Here is a 24450-nt window from a genome sequence, read left to right on the forward strand (position 1 = left end):
AAAATTTTTGTTTGCTTTTTATTCTTTCTTTGGAGGCCTTAAATAGCAATTTTGTTGATTTTTTCTTTACTCTTTACAAGGTTTACTGATCGGTACAAAACTTATTAGAGAGGGGCAAATCACTTCACGGGACCCCACTCTGTAGTTTCTGTCCACTTCTGATTAGCCGGCCAGACACAAAGTCATCATCACGGCGTGAAGCACACATACAACGTGCAGACTTGTGAACAGCTCCAGAGGCTGTAATGGGTTCCCGCCTGATCTGCAAAACATCAAGGATAAATCAAGTATGTGAAAAACGGACATGTGAGGCATCAGGGTATATTCACTGCATAAAAAATGCAGGTTATGACCATTATAACGCTGCTTAAAATTGCTTTTTTAGTGCTTAGTAATTTTGATCTCAACGGGGGGGGGGGGATGAATAAAAAAAACGCTGTAAAAAACACACCGAAAACAGCGAACCGTGTGAATAAAATTCTAGACATCTTTCAATTTGCTGTAAAGAAATAAACGCATAAAAAAGTGAGACGAGATAAATGCTGAAAAAAGTTTAATATCGATATGAGACTGAATACAGATGTGATGCTACAGAAAGCCCTCATCGAGTAAGAACCTGTACAGGAGCACTTCCCGTAAAGTATTATGGAACTTTAATGCAGGGGGACCTGTCGGCACCTTTTTACATGTTGAAGTTGTGGTTTGGCCGCACAGGCGCTGGTCCCCGATCCGATCAAGAGAAATCTGGTACAGAAGCTACATGCAAATCAAGCTGAAAGTGCACTGGGGGGTGTCAACGCACTCAGAAGAACACCCCCCCCCCCCGTCCACTTGCAGATTTCTTATGTATAATTTTTCACCAGGGGACAAGGGCCTACACAGCCATAGCACTGCTAGAAATAAATAGGTGCGGACTGATTCCCTTTAAGCAAATCCATTTTAATCCTTCACAACTTTTCCTAAAGTGCAACTTTACTTTCACCTATTAAACAAAAAAATTTATAATAATAATTATAGTTTCTAAGACCAGTCGGCCGCTCCCTGTTAGCAACAATTCCTAATATCAAGCACTCAAGTTCCTTACAAAAATATTTAATAAAACTGCTCCCTCTCTGAAAAAAAAAATACATTTTGACAGCAACTCCTTATTCCTAAAGGTGAAATACAACTTTTAAGTATCAGAAAAAAAAAAGGTCCGACACTATTGTAGATAGGCAACTTGTGAAATAACAGTAAGTTCGTGTAGATTTCTTTAACTTTAGAGAGGTTATTCGGAGAAAACAAGCTGTCTCTTGTCCATTGATCGAAGGGGGTCCAGACTCCCTGTTAGAAGGGAGTCAAGGCCTGAGCGCAACTCCGAAAAAGCCAAGGCAGACCCATAAGGAATGGAGAGGCAGTCAAGTAAGCGCACTGCTACTCCATTCACAGACCAGGACCGATCAAATTGTCACCTATCCCTTGTACTGCTGATAGCTTGGACAACCCCTTTAAATTCTAAAATTGACAGACGAACTTGTTAAAAGTTAAGAGAACCTATTTATTCTGCTTCATTGGGGGGTTGATCTTAATCCAGCCATCGACTACATAAAAGGCAGCATGAAGCGGCTCGGTGAATGAGGCCGAGATGGTGTGCAGGCATCTGACTTTTCCACTAAGTCTGTAGAAGGATAGCCGTCCGGCTTCATAGTCTAGAAACACTCCGACGCCACGGACGGCACCATCATCCGATTCGATCTGCGTACAAACAGAGTCATGGTAGACTTCGATGCAGTTAGGACTCCAGATCAAGCACCAGGACTTCTCGTTGTATCCTAGGAAGGCCTTTAAACCGGATCTCTCCATGGTGGGATAGGCAACGCCGACGGCTTTCACTCCGTGCTTGCTGGTTTTCACTTCCCAAAAGTGTCTACCTGAAGCGAAAGACTCGACGCTGATGACCTGACTAGATTTAAACTGGGATGGTGTGGTTTCCCGGTGAATATTTTCCATGGAGTACGATAGGCCTCTGAGGTCAGGAGAGAGACTGAGATAATTACTGGCGGTTTCTACTTTTAGTAGCAAATCGACTTTGTACTGTAAATGGAACAAATTACTTGACAGAAAGAGCGGCAGAGAGTCGGACACATCATTTATGCCTTTGTGTAAGAGTAAGGATATCAGTAACCTGTCGATGTACCGGCCGGCCGTGGCTGCTTCGTTGCCTGCGTCGGCGCTTGTTGAGAACAGATCCATTGTGGTGGACGAAGCCTGATCTACGTCCAGGGACATCTCGGCTGCTTTCTTGCGGACAGAATTCATTTCGCCACATATCTGTTTTGCGACCTCTCTCAAATGTCTGCTGACTTCTTTCGTCACATCGACGTGCGCTTCCAGAATGCGATCTCTTAAGTCGTTGTGCATGCCTTCGAAGTCTCTTTTCACTTGTGTTAGAGTTTCCTCCTTGCTTATGAAAACGCTGCGTGAGACAGCCACCATTTCCCTACAAGATGCCCACTCTGCTTTTAGGCCCTGGAGAATAGTTATCAGGCGATGTTTTTCACGCTGAACGGCTTGTTCCAGTGGCCCGATGTCATGGTCTTTGTGTCCTGACAAGCAGCAGGACGGACAGATGCAAGCCTGGTCATTTACGCAATAATACTTGAAAATTTCGTTGTGGATGTAGCATTTTCTGCTCCTTATCGACGTGGTGGGGTCAACTAAAATGTGTTCTTTGCTCCGGCTGTGGAGCTCCAGATGCTGGCGGCAGAAGGAAGCTTCGCAGTGAAGACAAGTCCTGGCGGCGGTGGAAGGGAACAGAATACAGAAGGTGCACGGCACCTCCTCCGGGCGCTGACAGCCCTTCACGGACTTATAGTGCTCCGCTATGTTCCCCAGGTTAAAGTTGACCCGAGATAAAGCATCGGCTGAACATTTTCTCCGGCATTTGGGACAAGAAATATTTTCAGCATCTACCTGTCGATCAATCAACCTTTGAAAGCAGCCGCGGCAGAAGTTATGTCCACAGTCTAACATGACGGGGCTGGTGTAAATGTCCAAACAGATGGAGCAGGTCAGCTCGTAATCCAGTGTCATGGCCGCCATCGCTTCCCGCTCCCGCAACTCCTTCCTTCCTACCGGTTTCTAACGAAGATTGGCGCCGTCCAAGCGAGAACCCGAGATCTCCGGATCTGTTCAGAAGCGACTGAATGAGAAATAAGAGAAGCTCAAACTTGGAATCTTAGAGCAAAATTCACAAATTTCGGCAGAAATACATTTAGATTCCTTTTTATTTTTTTATTAAAGTCAATGATATCTGTTTGTCAGAAACACTCAGGCTATGTGCACATGTCAGGATTTCTTCCGGAATTTTAGCGTTTTTTTTTTGCGGAATTCCCCGATAAAAACGCTATAATTCTGCACAAAAAACGCTTGCAGTATGCATCCTATCATTTAGAATGCATTCCGCAATTTTTGTGCAGATGTTGCGTTTTTTTCCGCAAAAAAAACGCAATCCGGAAAAAAAAGGACATGTTCATTCTTTTTGCGGATTTCCCTTGATTTTGGAGTGACAGGAGAAAAACGCAGAAAATACGCAAATTTTCCGCAAAAAAACGCATCAAAAACGCCAAAAAAACGCGCAAAAAAACGCATGCGGATTTTTGTCAGGAAAATTTCTGCAAGAAATCCTGACGTGCACATAGCCTAAAAGCTGTGATACCGAAGTGAACAAAGCCTCATACAAAGCTCCTCAGCTGCTGCGGACCCCCGGCTGCCTTCAGTCACCACTAGGGGGAGTGTAGGAGCTCACTGAATATAGACTCGTTATTAAGGTCACATTATAAGCAGTGACCTCCTGAGCTCCCCCTGGTGGTGGCTGTGTGCACACAAAATCGATCGATGGAGAGACGAGCTCTAGGACCCTCATCAATCCTAAGAAGAAATGTGCTCTGAAGTATTCTGATAATTATCTATGGGACTGCCCGAAAGCCGAGAGCGCTGGGAGATCTGCACAAGTCCTGCAGAGGATGCACGGAAGGAAAGTGCCGGTCCGGGAACTGCTGCAGTCTGAGTCCTGTCCTCAGGATCCGTGGGGAGGCCAGCTATGGATGAGGTGGCTGTCAGGAAGGAGGAAAAGCTGTCAGAATGGAGGATCATGTCAGGATGGAGGATGATGTCAGGATGGAGGCTGTCAGGATGGATGAGGCTGTCAGGATGGAGGATGTCAGGATGGAGGTTGTCAGGATGGAGGATGATGTTAGGATGGAGGTTGTCAGGATGGAGGTTGAGGCTGGAGGAGGCTCTCAGGATGGTGGAGGCTGTCAGGATGGAGGATGATGTTATGATGGAGGCTCTCATAATAATAATAATAATAATAATAATTTTATTTATATAGCGCCAACATATTCCGCAGCGCTTTACAACTTATAGAGGGGACTTATACAGACAACAGACATTACAGCATAACAGAAATCACAGTTCAAAACAGATACCAGGAGGAATGAGGGCCCTGCTGCTCGCAAGCTTACAATCTATGAGGAAAAGGGGAGACACGAGAGGTGGATGGTAACAATTGCTTTAGTTATTTGGACCAGCCATAGTGTAAGGCTCGGGTGTTCATGTAAAGCTGCATGAACCAGTTAACTGCCTAAGTATGTAACAGTACAGACACAGAGGCTATTAACTGCATAAAGTGTATGAGAACATGATGGAGGAACGTGATTATGTTGTTGTTTTTTATTAATAGGCCACACAGGGATAATTAGGTTAATGCGTTGAGGCGGTAGGCCAATCTGAACAAATGAGTTTTTAGTGCACGCTTAAAACTGTGGGGATTGGGGATTAATTGTATTAACCTAGGTAGTGCATTCCAAAGAATCGGCGCCGCACGTGTAAAGTCTTGGAGACGGGAGTGGGAGGTTCTGATTATTGAGGATGCTAACCTGAGGTCATTAGCGGAGCGGAGGGCACGGGTAGGGTGGTAGACTGAGACCAGAGAGGAGATGTAGGGTGGTGCTGAGCCATGGAGTGCTTTGTGGATGAGGGTAGTAATTTTGTACTGGATTCTGGATTGGATGGGTAGCCAGTGTAATGACTGGCACAAGGTAGAGGCATCGGTGTAACGGTTGGCGAGGAATATGATCCTGGCAGCAGCATTCAGGACAGATTGGAGCGGGGAGTCTGGTAAAAGGTAGGCCAATTAGTAGAGAGTTACAATAGTCCAGACGAGAATGAATAAGTGAGACAGTAAGAGTTTTTGCAGAGTCGAAAGTAAGAAAAGGGCGAATTCTGGAAATGTTTTTGAGATGCAGATAAGAAGAGCGAGCCAGTGATCGGATGTGGGGGGTGAATGAAAGCTCGGAATCAAGGATGACTCCAAGGCAGCGGGCATGTTGCTTTGGAGTAATGGTGGAACCGCACACAGAGATGGCAATGTCGGGCAAAGGTAGGTTTGTAGAGGGAGAGAACACGAGGAGTTCAGTTTTTGACAGGTTCAGTTTCAGATAGAGGGAGGACATGATGTTAGAGACAGCGGTAAGACAATCACTGGTGTTTTCTAAAAAGGTCGGCGTGATAACAGGAGAAGAGGTATATAATTGGGTGTCGTCAGCATAGAGATGGTACTGGAAACCAAATCTACTGATTGTTTGTCCAATAGGGGCAGTATACAAACAGAAGAGGAGGGGGCCTAGGACTGATCCTTGAGGAACCCCAACAGTAAGGGGAAGGGGAGAGGAGGAGGAACCAGCAAAACAAACAGTGAAGGATCGGCCAGAGAGATAGGAGGAGAACCAAGAGAGAACGGTGTCCTTGAGGCCGATGGAGCGGAGCATAGTGAGGAGGAGCTGATGATCCACAGTGTCGAATGCTGCGGAGAGATCCAAGAGAATTAGCATGGAATAGTGACCATTAGATTTAGCTGTTAGTAGGTCATTAGAGACTTTAGTGAGGGCAGTTTCAGTAGAGTGTAAAGAGCGGAAACCAGATTGAAGAGGGTCGAGAAGAGAATTATCTGAGAGATAGCGGGTAAGACGGGAGTGGACCAGGCATTCCAGGAGTTTAGAGATGAAGGGAAGATTAGAGACAGGTCTATAATTAGCGGCACAATTTTGATCGAGGGAGGGCTTTTTAAGTAGTGGATGTATGATGGCATGCTTAAATGAGGAGGGAAAAATACCGGAAGTGAGGGAAAGGTTGAATATTTTTGTTAGGTGAGAGGTGACAGCCGGGGAAAGGGACTGGAGGAGATGCGACGGAATGGGGTCGCTGGTGCAAGTGGTCGGGCGAGAAGATGCAAGGAGCCTGCTTACTTCTTCTTCTGTAACTGGTTCAAAGTCAGAGAGTGAACTAGATGCAGTGGGGGAGGGAGGACAGTGCTTGGTATGAAGAGATTGGGAAATGATTTCCTGTCGAATGTGGTCAATTTTTTCTTTGAAGTAATTGGCCAGATCGTCAGCGTGGAGATCTGTGGTTGGGGCCTGCTCTCTTGGGTTGAGTAGGGACCGGAAAGTGTCAAAGAGACGTTTAGGGTTATTGGACAGTGAGGTGATGAGGGTGTTGAAATAGGTTTGTTTGGAGAGGTGAAGGGCAGAGTTGTATGTTTTTAACATGAACTTATAATGGATGAAATGATGGAGGAGGCTATCAGGATGGAAGTGGCTGTCAGGATGGAGGTGGCTGTCAGGATGGAGGATGATGTTAGGGTGGAGGAGGCAGTCAGGATGGTGGAGGCTGTCAGAATGGAGGATGATGTTAGGATGGAGGTTGTCAGGATGGAGGATGTCAGGATGGAGGTTGTCAGGATGGAGGCTGTCAGGATGGAGGAGGCTCTCAGAATAGAGGCTGTCAGGATGGAGGATGATGTCAGGATGGAGGAGGCTGTCAGGATGGAGGATGATGTTAGGATGGAGGAGGCTGTCAGGATGGAGGATAATGTCTGGATGGAGGAGGATGTCAGGATGGAGGCTGCCAGGATGGAGGAGGCTCTCAGGATGGTGGAGGCTGTCAGGATGATGTTATGATGGAGGCTCTCATGATGGAGGAGGCTATCGGGCTGGAGGAGGCTATCAGGATGGAAGTGGCTGTCAGGATGGTGGAGGCTGTCAGGATGGAGGATGATGTTAGGATGGAGGATGTCAGGATGGAGGAGGCAGTCAGGATGGTGGAGGCTGTCAGGATGGAGGAGGCTGTCAGGATGGAGGATGATGTTAGGATGGAGGTTGTCAGGATGGAGGCTATCAGGATGGAGGATGATGTTAGGATGGAGGATGATGTTAGGATGGATGGTGTTAGGATGGAGGAGGCTGTCAGGATGGAGGAGACAATCAGGATGGAGGATGATGTTAGGATGGAGGATGATGTTAGGATGGAGGCTGTTAGGATGTAGGAGGCTCTCAGGATGGAGGATGATGTCAGGATGGAGGAGGCTGTCAGGATGGAGGAGGATGTCAAAATGGAGGAGGCTGTCAGGATGGAGGATGATGTTAGGATGGAGGATGATGTCAGGATGGAGGAGGCTGTCAGGATGGAGGATGATGTCAGGATGGAGGCTGTCAGGATGGAGGATGTCAGGATGGAGGATGATGTCAGGATGGAGGAGGCTGTCAGGATGGAGGAGGCTGTCAGGATGGAGGATGATGTCAGGATGGAGGCTGTCAGGATGGAGGATGTCAGGATGGAGGATGATGTCAGGATGGAGGAGGCTGTCAGGATGGAGGATGATGTCAGGATGGAGGCTGTCAGGATGGAGGATGTCAGGATGGAGGTTATCAGGATGGAGGAGGCTGTCAGGATGGAGGTTATCAGGATGGAGGAGGATGTCAGGATGGACGCTGTCAGGATGGAGGCTGTCAGGATGGAGGAGGATGTCAGGATGGAGGAGGATGTCAGGATGGAGGATGATGTTAGGATGGAGGTTGTCAGGATGGAGGCTATCAGGATTGAGGAGGCTGTCAAGTTGGAGGAGGCTCTCAGGATAGAGGCTGTCAGGATGGAGGTTATCAGGATGGAGGATGTCAGGATGGTGGAGGCTGTCAGGATGGAGGTTATCAGGATGGAGGATGATGTCAGGATGGAGGTTATCAGGATGGAGGCTGTCAGGATGGAGGCCTACAGTGAACATTTTGTACAGGGACAGACCAAGGAGCTGTTATTACACCGCTGAGCATCCTCCGGTGTCTGCAGCCTGTCACACGGCGCCTCCTCCTTCCTCGGGCCTGTCAGTGACGGCGGTTGATAACCGCTATACCCGGCCGGTACACCGCCCGGGCCCGAGCCGCCGCCTACCTGCGTCCCGCGTGTGAGGCGGCTGGAGGATTGAGGTGACTGCGCCGCCGCCTAACGGACAGAGTGCAGCCGAACCTGCTGCTGAGCAACCCAGCGCGGCAAAGCACAGTGGCCGCTGATTGGTTGTTCCGTTTAACGCCAGAGCTGATTGGCTGCCGGAGTGTGAGCTGCTCTTCCTCGGCGGACTCTTCTCCTGGGTGTCGGGACGGTAAGTCGCGGGCGGAGCGCTGTGTCCCGTGTGTCAGGCCCGGGGCCTCCGCGGTCATACTACTCACACCGTGTGCGGTTACCACATACAGTAGAGGGGTCCTCACCCAGAGGCTTCAGTATAGCAAAGCCCCGCAGACACCGTGCACACAGGGCCATACCGCAGCAGGCAGTGTGTGACCGCGTACACTGAGCGCAGCGGCCCTGGGTAACAACTTAATATGTTATTACACCTGTACATTTATGTGATATGCAAATGAGGGGGCCCCGGTGGCCCCTGGCACCCTGCTCCCTGCATAGTGGAGCCTTAGGGTACGTTCACACAGGACTTTTTTGCTGCTTTTTTTATGCTAATTTTCAGCTGCTTTTTACAGTACCAGTAAAGCCTATGAGATTTCAGAAATCTCATGCACACACGTTGGTTTTTTGTTTGATCAGTATTTTCTGCTTTGCTGCTTTTTTTGGACATAGGGCATGTCACTTCTTTCAGCGTTTTTGCTGCGTTTTTGCAGCGTTTTTTCACCCATTGACTTGAATGGGTGATGAAAAAAACGCTGCAAAAACGCTGAAGAAACGCATGTAGCATTATTTGCTGCGTTTTTTGTGCAGAAAATCATGGCCAGCAGGAAGGGATCTCACAGCCAAGACCTTAGGGGTGTGGTTAGTGAGGTGTGAAGAGCCATTGTGAGTCATTGTGAGGTGTCCTAGCAGCTGAAAATTGGCATAAAAAAAGCAGCAAAAATCTGCAGCAAAAATCTGCAGCAAAAATCTGCAGCAAAAAAGTCCTGTGTGAACATACCCAAAAAACGCACCAAATACGCACCAAAATAACACACCTAAATTAGCATAAAAAAAGCAGCAAAAAAGTCCTGTGTGAACGTACCCTTACAGTGATTGGCGGCTCTGTGACCGCTGTCAGATCCCTGTGTCTGCGCACTGACACTGCACGAGCGGTGTGATCACAGTGCACACTCTGTTGGATGATGCCAGTACTCAGCAGCCCCATGTCAGGACGCCCCATCCTCCTCACTGAAGCCCCTCACGCTCTACACTTTCGTGGGCAGGAGCCACCATCAGAGCGCATTGTGTGCGCATCTGCCCAGACACACGATAAAAGCCCCTGATGTCCGCCGTTCCTCGTACCTTTCTGGTGGGGACACATACGATATAAAAAAAAATGAGCATTCAACCCCTTTAATGATAAAATTCATCATTTCGTCCCTTCAAGGTGCTTTGCGACTTCACTATCGGGGTCCCTGCACCTGTCTGTGAAGAGGATAATGGCAGCCAAGTGCCAGTGGGGGGCGATGTCCCTGCGCCTGTGGACTTACTGTCACTTGCAGCTGGGGGGGGCAACACTCTCAGGCGGGGGTACATAGGTACACGATAAATAAGATCCCTTTAATCCTCCCCATAATTTGCTGGCGAGAATAAGTTATAGACACCAAGCTGATTGGTCATCTCTCCCCGCCTTTCCCTAAGCTCAGGTCTGTCTGCAGCAGGAGCCTCTCCCCAGAGCTCATTCTTGGCCTTGGAGCAGTAGAATGTAAATAGTTATGTAAATAATGATCAGCTCCAGTTTTTTGTGTGAATTGTGTTTTTTCCTTCTCTTTTCCAGACAGCTTCCACCGCTCTCACTGTGGACCATGGCGGACACGATCCTGAAGAAGCCGATCGTCTGCCCTCTGTGCAAGGCGGCAGGGCACCGCTGCAGACATGACCAGGGTGACGCGGCGGACGCCCCCTGTCACGAGCTGCCGAGGGCTGAGGATGCCAGGAGCATTGTGATCCACAGCCTTATAAGATCGGTGACCGGCCTGAAGGAGGAGATGAAGACGCTCCAAGAGAAGAGCGAAATAATGAAAGGCAACATCAAAGGCTTGTGCCGCATCTTCCTCGACTCCCAGCTGGAATCGATGATCTTCATGGAGCAGAACATCGTCCAGCAGAAGGTGCAGCTCTTTACGGAAATGATGATGAAAATACTTAATGTGAAGGAGAGGGAAATGTTCTTATCCCAGGAGATCACGCACTTGAAGGATCTGTGCAGCCAACGCGATCCTGTGGCCTTCATGCGGAAACTAAAGGTCTACAAGGAGCAGAAGACCGAATTCCAGGCCGGACCATCGCCCCAATGCACCGACATCGACCACATGCTCTTCTCCCTGATATTTCAGAAAAATTTGGAAAACTTTGCAGAGTTGGTCCAAAGAGTGTTGGGCTCCCATTGCCTCCACCTGAGGCTTAAAGCCAGCTTTCTGCTGAACAAGGCCACGGCCGGCGGAGGCCTCCTGGTGACGGTCACCGGCAGAGCCGTCTTGTATGTGGGGCGTAAAGGAGAGCCGGGCCCGAATAGATTCAAGACCTGCAACGTCTTCGGCAAGGAGGCCTTCTCGTCCGGAAAACACTACTGGGAAGTGAACGGGAGCAAGACCGGCGTGAAGAGCGTCGGCGTGGCGTACCCGTCCATGGAGAAGAGTGGTCTGGACGCGTACCTAGGGTACAACCAGAAGTCCTGGTGTCTGACCTGGTGCCACGGGTACATGGAGGTGTGCCACGACTCTCAGTGCAGGGAGGTCGCCTCTGAAGGAGACGAGCCGTCCTCCGTGGCCGTGTATCTGGACTACGAGGCCGGCCGGATCTCCTTCTACCGGATCGAGAACCCAGTCGTGCATCTCTACACCTTCTTCGCCAGCTTCAGCGAACCGCTCCACCCCGCGTTTTACGTGGTCTACGGCTCGATTGAGATTAACTCTTCAAGGTCTCCCGCACAGAAATAGATCACTTGCTAGCAGCGGAATATCCCTTTAACAGGGAGAAGACCTGAGTTATTAAAGGGACAGTAAAACATTAGAAAAACATGCTTACTTCCTAAAACAGCACCACCCCGCTCCCAGGTTGTGTCCGGTACTGCAGCTCAGCTGCTTACAAGTAAATGAGACTGAGTTGCAGTACCAAACACAACCAGTGGGGCGCTGTTTGTAGGAGAGAGCAGCCATGTTTTTCTAATTATTATTTTTTTCCAATTTTGATATCTTCGGAGAGGGGTGTGCCGGGGCTTGTACCTCGTCTCGGGTCAGAAATCGATTAGGGGTCGTTTAGACGATGGGGCAGTAGTGTTCATAATAAGTCGGTACAGTTTTTACATTTTCTATAGTATTTTACATAATGTTATCATTTATCTCTGGCTGATAAATTAGAGAATAGCTCAGCGTTACACAGTTCAGGGCAATATAAATATATAAATATTTAAGGGGTTGTTTTTTATATTTAAAAGAAAGAATTTTTGGATAAAAATCATTTTTGCAATTGGTTTTCATGAAGAATTGCGTTTTCTAGCCTCGTGCAGTGCGCTGTCTGGCTGCAGAATGGTGTAACTGGGAATCCATCAGTGAGCTCGTGGGTGATGAAGAACAAGTAAGGCCGGGTTCACACATCCGATTTTATCCATCCAAGCACGGACCGCCATGTTCGGATAAGAACGAGCTTGCTGCTGGATTCTCAGTTTTCTCATTCCGCAGCCAGCAACAGATAGAAGAAGGAGGAGGCGGCAAAGTTTTAATGAAACCCAATTACAAAAATACACACAAGTACTAAAAAATATCCCCTGTAGGAGTCCGAATATTTTATAAAATCCATGAAAACAGCGCCAGGTTCTCCAGTCACATCCAAAGCTTACACTTCAGGAGTGATCATTTCACTTCTGCCCTTCACTGGCAGTGTGGGATCGTAGATGCAGCTTTGGGTGTGACTAGAGTATAAATTAAGGATGGACCAATAGCGAAGAAATCAATATTTTTTAATAACTTTCCATTACTTTAGAATCTGCAGGAGCATTTACACCTGGGGGGGGCGGCGGGGACCATATCTCTTCTGCCATCCGTTTTGCAGCTTCTCACTTTACAGCAGCCACACAGATTCTTATTCTGTCAGAGTTGTGTTATTTAATAAAGTTATTATGATATAAAAGCACAATGGCTTCCTGCTTTTTTAGCACCATTATTACTGTCCCCCCCATTACAGGGAGCAGAGCGGCTTCTATAGTTGTTAGGGGGTCTCGCCTTCATAGGTGACAGCGCCTAGACTCGTGTAACAATGGCGACATCTAGTGGACGAGCATCAGAATGACACCACAACCAAACATCTGCCTAATTCCTAGGACCTGGCAATAAACGGGGACTTGTCCCGACCGTTTGGGGTTTTTACTGTATTTTTCTTTCATGGTCTCTTTTCTATTTTTTTCCATTACACCTGACAGGATGCAGTCTTGGCTCTGCTCCACCTCTAGACATGAGGAAAACGTACAGTCCTGAACCATATAAAGTACGTCTGTCACTCATCGGGCCCAGTTCTATAGTTGCTGCTTTTTTTCTTTAGTCTTGTGGTTTTTTGTTAATTTTTTCTCCTCTAAATTTTTCAAATTAACGGACTTGGTCATGAATTTCGTACAGAATCAAAAAAAGGAAACCAAAAAAAAACTTTTCTGCCCGATTTATTGCATTCGGACGTTGCTGTTCGTTTTCCTGTGTTCGGCTGATTTATCAATTGGCGGCTTTTTAAAAATTTGGCAAATATTTTTGTGCAAATCTTCTCCCGTTTCCCTGAGTGATTTTGCAATATTCAGTTTGTGACTTTTTTTGCACTAAAAAGTTAGATAATTTTTTTTTTACTTTTCACAAATTCATGCGTTGTTCCATTTTTGAATAATTTTGTGCAAAAAAGGTCAACTATTATCACAAAACAAAGAAGAAAAGTGACTTTAAAAAAAACACGATAAATCAAAGCTTTTTCTTTATTTCATTTTTTGAACCTTTTCGGGGACTTTTAAGTACAAAAATCGTCTCGTGAAAATGTAATGAAATTTGGGCTAAAATGCGAGATGTCCGTATAATCCCTCTTGGGGGTGGGGAACCGATCTGGAGAACATTAGCACCAAAATGTAGCAACTTATTAAAAATTGATGAATCGGCCGAAAACATCCGACAACACTAAACTCCGGCTGCAATGAAAAAAACAGATGAACAAATAACATGGAGGCTAAAAAATACCAAAAAAAGGGGCAAAAGCAGTTATGATTCGGGGCCCGTGGATTCTACAACTATCTAGTACCGTGCAGGCGGCTGCGGCAGTGACTGATGTGTCAGGCCTCGTTCACAAGTCCGCGTCTCCGGTACATGTGGTGACACACAGACATTCCAGTGAGTTTCCACGGACCATGGGCACAATGCATTGACTTGTCCGTTTTTAACCGGCAGTATGGGCTGCAAAACGTCCTGCGCACGGATGACACACTGAGATGTGACACGTATCGGCGCCTGAGAAGCAGCGGTACAGTTAGTGCTGTTCCCCGGCGCCGGGGCTGAAGACGGCTCTCATCATTCACCCCTGCTCTGCCGGTGATGAGCACTAGCAGGGGAGAACGATGAGAGTTGTATTCAACTGATAACAGCAGGCGGAGGCTGATGGGACTATTACTCCCATCAGTGTACGCCTTCTGCCGCTAATACCAGTAAGATTAGGAGGGACTGATGAGAGGCTTCATCACCCACCGCCTGCGCTATAAATTAAAAAAAAACGGTGAGGGGTCCGCCCTCATTTTTGACAACCAGCCTTCCTAAAGCAGACAGCTGGGGGCTGGTATTCTCAGGCTGGTAAGGGGCCAGGGATATTGACCCCCACCCCAGCCTAAAAATAGCTGCCCAGAAAAGGTGCATCTAATAGATGCACCAATTCTGGCACTTTGCCCGGCTCTTCTCACTTGCTCTGGAGCGGTAGCAAGTGGGGTTCATATTTGTGGGGTTGATGTCACCTTGTATTGTCAGGTGACATCAAGCCCACAGGTTAGTAATGGAGAGGAATCTATAAGATGCCTATCCATTAGTAATCCTATAGTTACATGGTAAAGACACAGCCAGAATAAAGTCCTTTATTAGAACTAAAACAAAACACATTTTTTATTTAAAAATAACAAACACAGTTATACTCACCTAACGCCTAATTCCACCGAAGCCCTCGTCTCCTGTAATAAAAGTAAAATAAAAAAGAGCAATATACCATACCTGTCCATCATTCTGTCCCATGTCGTAATCCATGTCTGGGGGATAAACAGTATTCAACCAGGACGGTGCCAAGATGCAACCGTCCAGACTGAGAACCACTGGTGAATGAGCTGCAGCGGGCGCAGCCTCAGTGACCGGCGGTGATGTCATCGAGGTTATCTCCGGTCACTGCGGCTGCGTTCCCAGCCGGGCTGAACTGCGGTGACCTCAACACCGTGGGAAAAAGTCAGTGATGAGGTCGCTGCAGTTCAAGCTCTGTGACTTCACTGCAGATCACTGGGAGAAACATGATTTTATTTATTTACATCGCAGACGGCGGGTGAGGAATACTCCCATCAGCCGCTCCTGCTGTCACTTATCACTTGAATAAAACTCATCATTCTCCCCTGATCGCCGGCAGGGAAGAATGATGAGAACCGTGTTCAGCACCCGGCGCCGGGGAACAGCGCTCACTATACCGCTGTTTCTCAGGCGCCGATGCGTGTGGTACTGATGCGGCACACATGTGCAGCATGTTTTACACACACGGACACTGACATCTCCGGTACCAGAAAAAACGGACATATGAAAGCGGCCCTAGTAAGGCCGTCGCCCCTAGCAACCAAAGGACTCCTGTCTTGAATCCCCAACCTGATTTTAACAACCAATCAGATCGCTTCTTCCATCCCAGACCATGCTGTGTTAAAATGAGAGCTGCAATCTGATTGGATGGTTCTTGCCACTACTTTTGGCAGTTTGTTCCTTACTAATGACCAACAACAGCGGCGAAGGAGTTAATGCTTTTATATATATATATATATATATATATATATATATATATATATATATATATATACATATATATATATATTTGTGTGTGTACATATATGTGTATATATAGCAGCGTTGCATGTCGGGTAATGTAGTTCTCTCGCTCTCTTACCTCCGGTCTGTGACTCGTACTATGTGACGATCAGGAACTACATCTCCCAGAGTGCAGTGCGGCTAGGGACGTGTGGACGGCAGTGAGTGGCCGGGCGGAGAGTGAATGTGATTTCTTTCTTACACATCATCAGTTCCCGGACACGGAGGAGAGCCCCGGAGCCGGCAGTCAGGTCTGTCATAGTGTATGCACGGGCGGAGAGAGCGCTGAATTACGCAGTACTAAAACTACAGCTCCCAGCATGCCCAGCTGTATATAGCGCAATATGTGTTTTTGTAAATAAAGTTTATTGACAGCGCCATATAGTCACTACATAGAATCAGATCGCTGCTTTCAGCATATGAGCTGGAGGGTGACGTAATGCGCACATGGCCCTCTTCCAATGAGCTTATTGTTTATAGTAACCAATCAGATTCCAGCTTCTAAAATGAGGAAAGGAAGCTGATTGGTTGCCAGGAGCAACAGGCCTATCCAGTACTTGGTACAGTCTTGTGTGGTCTATCAATAAACTTTATTGACACAGTGTGTATATTGTGATATTGGCGCTATATAAATAATGTATATCACGATATTCGCCCTCTATATATAAAGTATATTGCGATATTGGCCCTCTATATATTGTAATATTGATGCTCTATATATAATGTTTATTACGCACTGGAGTTTATAACCTGTGGTATCTATAACGCTTCTCCTCCCACTGCAGGTGTGGGCGAGGAGGCGAAGAAAGCTGGGCTGCGGGGCCCCAGGACCACATGGCGTCTCTCCCCCTGCTTTACCTCCTGCTCCGAGTCCTCGTAGCGCTGTCACTGCAGGAGCCGGGCGACTACACAGCGTGTGACGGCGGCGGATGGTGGGTCCTAGTTATGGCCGACAGCGTGACTGATGATGTCATCACCATCTATGATGTCATCGCCTCACTGGACATACACAGCCTTGGAAAAGCCATTCAACTCCAACTCCCAGCATCCCGACAGCTGTCAGCCAGCAGCAGACATCCAGTTCTCCATGAATTCGGCATCGAATTGTGGCCTGGACAAATAACAGGCGGGTCGGCTGGACCCCTCTCCCGTGCTTTGCAAGGACCAGACGACGTCTAATGTGTCACACAATTAAAGGGCCACTGTCACCCCCTCCAGCCATTATAAACTAAAAGAGCCACCTTGTGCAGCATTAATGCTGCATTCTAACAAGGTGGCTGTGTACTACTGAGCCAGGCTTGCAGACTGCGCCTGTGCGGCCGCCCTGCTTGTGAATCCCAGCCCCGCACTGTGCATAATGCATAACACACTGCGGGGCGGGGATTCCAAAGGTGGGTGGCCGCACTGCCCGCACAGGCGCAGTCTGCAAGCCTGGCTGTGACGTCAGACGGCCAGAGCGCTCTGCGCCTGCGCAGCACAGTAGTACAAAGCGCAGGCGCATTTTTTGAAATGTAAACAGCGCTGAGGGGGCGGCGCCGAAAGACCCTGAAGATGTGAGTGACGGCAGAGTAGCGGTTCAAGCTGGGGAGTGAGGACCCGCCTCCCTGGATAAAGATAGCTTTTGTGGCTAAGTATCAAAACGCTTTATTTTGGGTATACTTTAACCTAAAACTAAAAGAGCCACCTTGTTAGAATGCAGCATTACTGCTGCACAAGGTGGCTCTTTTAGTTTATAACGGCTGGAGGGGGTGACAGTGGCCCTTTAAAGGGGCTGTCCAGTGAAAGCAAGTAGTCACCAATCCAGAGGATAGACGGTAGTTATAGATCTGTAGGGGTCTGACAGCCGGGAACCACAGCGATCAGCAAAACGGGACAGCAGTGTGCACTCTCCACCGACGCTCCATTCCTTACCTATGGGGCAGCAGTGTGCACTCTCCACCGACGCTCCATTCCTTACCTATGGAGCAGCAGTGTGCACGCTCCACCGACGCTCCATCCCTTATCTATGGGGCAGCAGTGTGCACGCTCCACCGACGCTCCATCCCTTATCTATGGGGCAGCAGTGTGCACGCTCCACCGACGCTCCATCCCTTATCTATGGGGCAGCAGTGTGCACGCTCCATCCCTTATCTATGGGGCAGCAGTATGCACGCTCCACCGTCGCTCCATCCCTTACCCATGGGGCAGCAGTGTGCACGCTCCACCGACGCTCCATCCCTTATCTATGGGGCAGCAGTGTGCACGCTCCATCCCTTATCTATGGGGCAGCAGTGTGCACGCTCCACCGACACTCTATTCCTTATCTATGGGGCAGCAGTGTGCACGCTCCACCGACGCTCCATCCCTTATCTATGGGGCAGCAGTGTGCACGCTCCACCGACGCTCCATCCCTTATCTATGGGGCAGCAGTGTGCACGCTCCACCGACGCTCCATCCCTTATCTATGGGGCAGCAGTGTGCACGCTCCACCGACGCTCCATCCCTTATCTATGGGGCAGCAGTGTGCACGCTCCACCGTCGCTCCATCCCTTATCTATGGGGCAGCAGTGTGCACGCTCCACCGACGCTCCATCCCTTATCTATGGGGCAGCAGTGTGCATGCTCCATCCCTTATCTATGGGGCAGCAGTGTGCACGCTCCACCGACGCTCCATCCCTTATCTATGGGGCAGCAGTGTGCATGCTCCATCCCTTATCTATGGGGCAGCAGTGTGCACGCTCCACCGACACTCCGTTCCTTATCTATGGGGCAGCAGTGTGCACGCTCCCCCGACGCTCCATCCCTTATCTATGGGGCAGCAGTGTGCACGCTCCACCGACGCTCCATCCCCTATCTATGGGGCAGCAGTGTGCACGCTCCACCGACGCTCCATCCCTTATCTATGGGGCAGCAGTGCGCACACTCCACCAACGCTGCATCCCTTATCTATGGGGCAGCAGTGTGCACGCTCCACCGACGCTCCATTCCTTATCTATGGGGCAGCAGTGTGCACGCTCCATCGTCGCTCCATTCCTTATCTATGGGGTAGCAGTGAGCACGCTCCATCGTCGCTCCATCCCTTATCTATGGGGCAACAGTGTGCACGCTCCACTGACGCTCCATCCCTTATCTATGGGGCAGCAGTGTGCACGCTCCACCCCTTATCTATGGGGCAGCAGTGTGCACGCTCCATCCCTTATCTATGGGGCAGCAGTGTGCACGCTCCACCGACGCTCCATCCCCTATCTATGGGGCAGCAGTGTGCACGCTCCACCGACGCTCCATCCCTTATCTATGGGGCAGCAGTGCGCACACTCCACCGACGCTCCATCCCTTATCTATGGGGCAGCAGTGTGCACGCTCCACCGACGCTCCATTCCTTATCTATGGGGCAGCAGTGTGCACGCTCCATCGTCGCTCCATTCCTTATCTATGGGGTAGCAGTGAGCACGCTCCATCGTCGCTCCATCCCTTATCTATGGGGCAACAGTGTGCACGCTCCACTGACGCTCCATCCCTTATCTATGGGGCAGCAGTGTGCACTCTCCACCCCTTATCTATGGGGCAGCAGTGTGCACGCTCCATCCCTTATCTATGGGGCAGCAGTGTGCACGCTCCACCGACGCTCCATCCCTTATCTATGGGGTAGCAGTGTGCACACTCCACCGACGCTCCATTCCTTATCTATGGGGCAGCAGTGTGCACGCTCCACCGTTGCTCCATCCCTTATCTATGGAGCAGCAGTGTGCACACTCCACCGACGCTCCATCCCTTATCTATGGGGCAGCAGTGTGCACGCTCCATTCCTTATCTATGGGGCAGCAGTGTGCACGCTCCACCCCTTATCTATGGGGCAGCAGTGTGCACGCTCCACCCCTTATCTATGGGCCAGCAGTGTGCACGCTCCACCGTCGCTCCATCCCTTATCTATGGGGCAGCAGTGTGCACGCTCCACCGTCGCTCCATCCCTTATCTATGGGGCAGCAGTGTGTACGCTCCACCGACGCTCCATCCCTTATCTATGGGGCAGCAGTGTGCACGCTCCACCGTCGCTCCATCCCTTATCTATGGGGCAGCAGTGTGCACGCTCCATCCCTTATCTATGGGGCAGCAGTGTGCACGCTCCACCGACGCTCCATCCCTTATCTATGGGGCAGCAGTGTGCACGCTCCACCGACGCTCCGTCTCTTATCTATGGGGCAGCAGTGTGCACGCTCCACCGTCGCTCCATCCCTTATCTATGGGTCAGCAGTGTGCACGCTCCACCGACACTTTATCATAGAGGCCTAGGGAGAATGTTTATCAGAGGGTTCAGGAAAAATATTTTGACTTTGGCACTACCCTCAGGCCCATTGCTCCATTTATAAAGTGTTTAATAACGGCAGAAATCTCCTTTAAGACATCATATCCATTATTTTCGGGGTGGGGGAATAGATCATCTCAAGAGTTTTCTACCAGCAGCTTACTCCCCTCTTCCTATTAAGAACACATGCACACTCAGACAAAACAAGCGTTTCTATGGACAAGGGGGAGCGAGGAATATCTGGCAGTTATTATCCGGATACTTCAGGTCCCGTCTTCTGCAGGAAACATGACGTGCTCTTGCTTTTGTCTGCAGGCAAAGGAACAATTACTCCCCGGTCCAAGAGGAGGAGCGCTGCACGGTGGAGAGAAGAGACGCCTCCATCACCTACTCCGAATTCATCGAGCGGTGAGTGGTTGCCTGTGTGCTCCCGCTATGTCTCCATCAACTCTGCACCCCGTGTTCCAAACCCTATGCATGCCAGCAACACTGGTACCCAGCCCCCTCTGCACAACCACAGCACATACATTGAACTCCATGCACCTCCGCAGCACATGCACCGAGCCCCTTACAGCCCATGCACTAAGCACTCTGCTCCCCCGCAGCACATGCCCTAAAACCCTGCTCCCCGCAGCACATGCCCTGAGCCCCCTTCTCCAAGCAGCACATGCCCTGAGCCCCCTGCTCCAAGCAGCACATGCCCTGAGCACCTGATCTTGTTCTTGACAGGTATGCATACAAGAGGCCGGTCATTATTGAGGGAATCACAGATAATTCGGTGAGTGCATTTTTGGTCCCTGTCCCCCCATACAGAACTTATGTTGTGCAGTTCTCACATGTCGTCTATGTCAGGAATTCCGGTCGCTGTGCAGGAAAGAGCAGCTGCTCCGGACATACGGAGATCGCAGCGTCCGGCTGAGCACCGCAAACACGTATTCCTATGAGAAAGGTGAGATACCGATCACAGGTGATAGCCCCAACACTATAAAGGGGGCTCAACGTACAGAACCGGCATATAATAGAGTAGGGGGCTGCAGAATACAGGACCAGGGTATAATAAAGGAAGGGGGCCGCAGAATACAGGACCGGGGTATAATAAAGGAGGGGGCCGCAGAATACAGGACCGGGGTATAATAGAGGAGAGGAGCGACAGAATACAGGACCGGGGTATAATAGAAGAGGGGGCCGCAGAATACAGGACCGGGGTATAATAGAGGAGGGGGCCGCAGTGTACAGGACCGGGGTATAATAGAGGAGGGAGCCGCAGTGTACAGGACCGGGGTATAATAGAGGAGGGGAGAGACAGAATACAGGACCGGGGTATAATAGAGGAGGGGGCCGCAGAATACAGGACCGGGGTATAATAGAGGAGGGGGCCGCAGAATACAGGACCGGGGTATAATAGAGGAGGGGGCCGCAGTGTACAGGACCGGGGTATAATAGAGGAGGGAGCCGCAGTGTACAGGACCGGGGTATAATAGAGGAGGGGAGAGACAGAATACAGGACCGGGGTATAATAGAGGAGGGGGCCGCAGAATACAGGGCCGGGGTATAATAGAGGAGGGGGCCGCAGTGTACAGGACCGGGGTATAATAGAGGAGGGGGTCGCAGAATACAGGACCGGGGTATAATAGAGGAGGGGGCCGCAGTGTACAGGACCGGGGTATAATAGAGGAGGGGGCCGCAGAATACAGGACTGGGGTATAATAGTGGAGGGGGCCGCAGAATACAGGACCGGGGTATAATAGAGGGGGAGGGGGCCGCAGTGTACAGGACCGGGGTATAATAGAGGAGGGGGCCTCAGAATACAGGACTGGGGTATAATAGTGGAGGGGGCCGCAGAATACAGGACCGGGGTATAATAGAGGGGGAGGGGGCCGCAGTGTACAGGCCCGGGGTATAATAGAGGAGGGGGCCGCAGAATACAGGGCCGGGGTATAATAGAGGGGCCGTAGCGTACAGGAGCGTGTATAACAGAGGATACATTGGAGGAAGGGGCCTCATGATCTTGTGTCCCAGCCTCCTCGGGGGTCTCGTGTATGTATAACGTCGGCCTCCCTTCTCCCCAGTGGACGTCCCTTTCCAGGATTACGTCTCTCGCCTCCTCGGCCCCCAGGACCTGGACTCTCTGGGTGTGGGTGAGTTATACCCGTACCGGTGACGTGATGACTGTAGGGTATGGGGGACATGTACAGGACCCCCGGTCACCACTAACAAATCCTCGTTTCCCCTGCAGATACTTTGTATTTCTTTGGTGACAATAACTTCACAGAATGGGGGTCTCTGTTTCAGAAATACGCCCCTCCTCCATTCACCCTGCCTGGCACGGCCGGGGCCTACAGCTTTGGGATAGCTGGTAAGTGACGTGATAAAAAAATGGCAACAAAAAACACAAATCCAGGGCCCCCGACAAATGCTGGCGGCAGGGAGACTCCCGGGAAGTTATGGCACCCATGTGCGGTGCACAAATAAATGACCCCCGGCTCTCCGCTCCCCCACAGGTTCGGGCACAGGCGTTCCCTTCCACTGGCACGGGCCAGGGTACTCTGAGGTGATATACGGCAGGAAGGTGAGTGCCCCCACACCGGGAGCTGCTCCGCTTATGTCTTACAGATTAATTAAAGTCCTTCCTTCCCGCAGCGCTGGTTCCTTTACCCACCCGACAAGACCCCCGAATTTAATCCTAACAGGACCACACTGTCCTGGATGCTGGAGACGTACCCGCTACTACCGGCAGCAGAACGTCCTATAGAGTGCACGATCCGACCCGGAGAGGTGAGGACCGGAGGACGAGGGGTGAAGGAGAGCGCAAGAGGAGGCAACATGGTGTCTGGATGTGAGGAGGGTGTAGAAAGCAGGTGGGATAACGGCAGGATGGGGGGATGTAGCGAGCAAGCGGGATGACAACAGCATGGGTGGGATGTAGAGAGAAAGCAGGATGACGACAGGATGGGTGGGATGTAGTGAGCGAGGGGGATGAGAACAGCATGGGTGGGATGTAGTGAGTGAGGGGGATGACAGGATGGGATGTAGTGAGCGAGAGAGATGACAGGATGGGATGTAGTGAGCGAGGGGGATGACAGCAGGATTGGGGGGATGTAGAGAGCAAGCAGGATGACAGCAGTATGGTGGGGTCGTAGAGCGGGACGACTACAGGATGGGTGGGATGTAGAGAGCGAGCGGGATGACAGCAGGATTGGGGGGGATGTAGAGATCGAGCAGGATAGGTGGGATGTAGAGAGCAAGCAGGATGACAGCAGTATGGTGGGGTCGTAGAGTGGAATGACGCCAAGATGTGAGGGGTTGTAGAACGTGAGCGGGATGAAGCCAGGATGTGAGGGGTCGTAGAAAGCGAATGTGACGATGGCAGTATGGTGGGGTGGTAGAGAGCGAACAGAATGACAAAAGGATGGGGGGTTCGCAGAGAGCAAGCGGGATGACAGCAGGATGGGGAGGATGTAGAGCGAAAGGGATGACGGCAAGATGGAGGTGTGGTAGAGTGAGCAGGATGAAGGCAGGATTTGGGGGTCATAGAGAGTGAGCGAGATGATGGCAGTATGGTTGGGTCATAGAGAGCGAGTGGGATGACGCCAAGATGCGAGAGGTCGTAGAAAGCTAGCGGGATGACAGCAGGATAGTGGGGTCAGAGAGCAAGCTGGATGAGGGCAGGATGGGGGCTCGTAGAGAGCAAGTAGGATGAGGGCAGTATGGTGAGGTTGTAGAGAGCGAACAGGATGACACAGGAGGGGGTCAAAGAGCAAGCTGGATGAGGGCAGGATGGGGGGGCTGTAGAGAGGAACAGGATGACGGCAGTGTGGTGGGGTCGTAGAGAGCGAGCGGTATAACACCAGGATGTGAGGGGTCGTAAAGAGAGAGTCGGACAACGGCAATATGGTGGGGTTGTAGAAAGCGAGCGTGATGTCGGCAGGATGGTGGTGTCGCAAAGAGCAAACAGGATGACGGCAGTATGGTGGCATCGTAGAAAGCGAGTAGGATGATGGCAATATGGTGTTGTCGTAAAGAACGAGCAGGATGCCTGCCGCATTATGGTGTAGAGAGCGAGTAGGAAGACGGCAGCATGGTGGTGTCGTAAAAAGCTAGTAAGATGATGGCATTATGGTGTCGTAAATAGCGAGCAGGATGACGGCAGTATGGTGGTGAAGAGAGCACGTAGGATGATGGCAGAATGGTGGTGTCGTAAAGAGCGAGCAGGATGAAGGCAGTATGGTGGTGTCGTAAAGAGCGAGCAGGATGATTGTGGGCAGTGAAGAGGTGAGGGCATTATTGTATGGATGATGGCGGGGGATGGGGAATGCAGTGCAGGCAGAGACCCTTGGGGACACAGATCTATAGGAACCTTCTAGAAGCAGAGTCTTGTATGTGGCCAGTGATCTCCGCTCCTGTCCTTCCCTCAGGTCCTTTACTTCCCGGACCGCTGGTGGCACGCGACCCTGAACCTGGACACCAGCGTCTTCATCTCCACGTTCCTGGGGTAGAGACTCCCCCATTACCACCGTTCTGCTGTACGACAACCAGAGACCTCAGAGCGCAGGCTGACAACTGCAACGAGCGGCGTCATCAGTGGAGTCCCCTTCCTGCTGACCGGCGGGGGAAGCACCGAGGCCCCCTGGACTGACATGGTGGCTGCTCATAGCGAACAACTTCTGCACTTTTTTTTAGTTTGCATTTTTCTGTTCTCAGGTTTTAAAGTTTAAGGATTTTTATTGATGACGGAATTTTCTTCTGTAGTAAAAATGAATTTTAAAAAAAAAAAAGTCTCGGAGTGAACGAGGTTTT

The 24450-nt window shown here is 50.2% G+C and overlaps 3 protein-coding genes across 9 annotated transcripts; 2 read left to right on the plus strand and 1 right to left on the minus strand.

Moving 5' to 3' along the window:
• Positions 1-28: 28 nt before the first annotated feature.
• Positions 29-16507, minus strand: LOC143785409 (E3 ubiquitin/ISG15 ligase TRIM25-like). 6 transcript variants are annotated; one of them, XR_013217981.1, is made up of 3 exons: positions 8116-8177; positions 2953-3181; positions 29-262 (listed from the first exon to the last, which is right to left on the minus strand). XR_013217981.1 is itself a non-coding variant. In XM_077274231.1 (2 exons), exon 2 carries the CDS (start codon positions 3079-3081, stop codon positions 1534-1536), a length of 1548 nt encoding a protein of 515 aa, XP_077130346.1. In that variant the 5' UTR covers positions 3082-3181; positions 16230-16507; the 3' UTR covers positions 475-1533. The 6 variants fall into 6 exon arrangements, 5 of the variants coding, with proteins under 5 accessions (XP_077130346.1, XP_077130348.1, XP_077130345.1 ...); XM_077274231.1 differs by lacking the exons at positions 29-262; positions 8116-8177 and adding an exon at positions 16230-16507 and having other exon boundaries at positions 475-3181; XM_077274233.1 differs by lacking the exons at positions 29-262; positions 8116-8177 and adding an exon at positions 15451-15598 and having other exon boundaries at positions 475-3181.
• LOC143785412 (tripartite motif-containing protein 14-like) lies at positions 8360-11708 on the plus strand. 2 transcript variants are annotated; one of them, XM_077274241.1, is made up of 2 exons: positions 8360-8470; positions 10088-11708. In XM_077274241.1, the coding sequence occupies exon 2, from the start codon at positions 10116-10118 to the stop codon at positions 11247-11249; it is 1134 nt and encodes a 377-aa protein (XP_077130356.1). In that variant the 5' UTR covers positions 8360-8470; positions 10088-10115; the 3' UTR covers positions 11250-11708. The 2 variants fall into 2 exon arrangements, with proteins under 2 accessions (XP_077130356.1, XP_077130355.1); XM_077274240.1 differs by lacking the exon at positions 8360-8470 and adding an exon at positions 8484-8677.
• On the plus strand, positions 15498-24428 carry JMJD8 (jumonji domain containing 8). The gene is made up of 10 exons (XM_077274244.1): positions 15498-15622; positions 16157-16303; positions 19969-20061; positions 20383-20431; positions 20506-20602; positions 21723-21791; positions 21890-22009; positions 22155-22222; positions 22294-22428; positions 24069-24428. The coding sequence occupies exons 2-10, from the start codon at positions 16206-16208 to the stop codon at positions 24147-24149; spliced, it is 810 nt and encodes a 269-aa protein (XP_077130359.1). The 5' UTR covers positions 15498-15622; positions 16157-16205; the 3' UTR covers positions 24150-24428.
• Positions 24429-24450: the final 22 nt, after the last annotated feature.

The sequence above is a fragment of the Ranitomeya variabilis genome, chromosome 7, assembly GCF_051348905.1.
Source record: "Ranitomeya variabilis isolate aRanVar5 chromosome 7, aRanVar5.hap1, whole genome shotgun sequence".
Lineage (NCBI taxonomy): Eukaryota > Metazoa > Chordata > Amphibia > Anura > Dendrobatidae > Ranitomeya > Ranitomeya variabilis.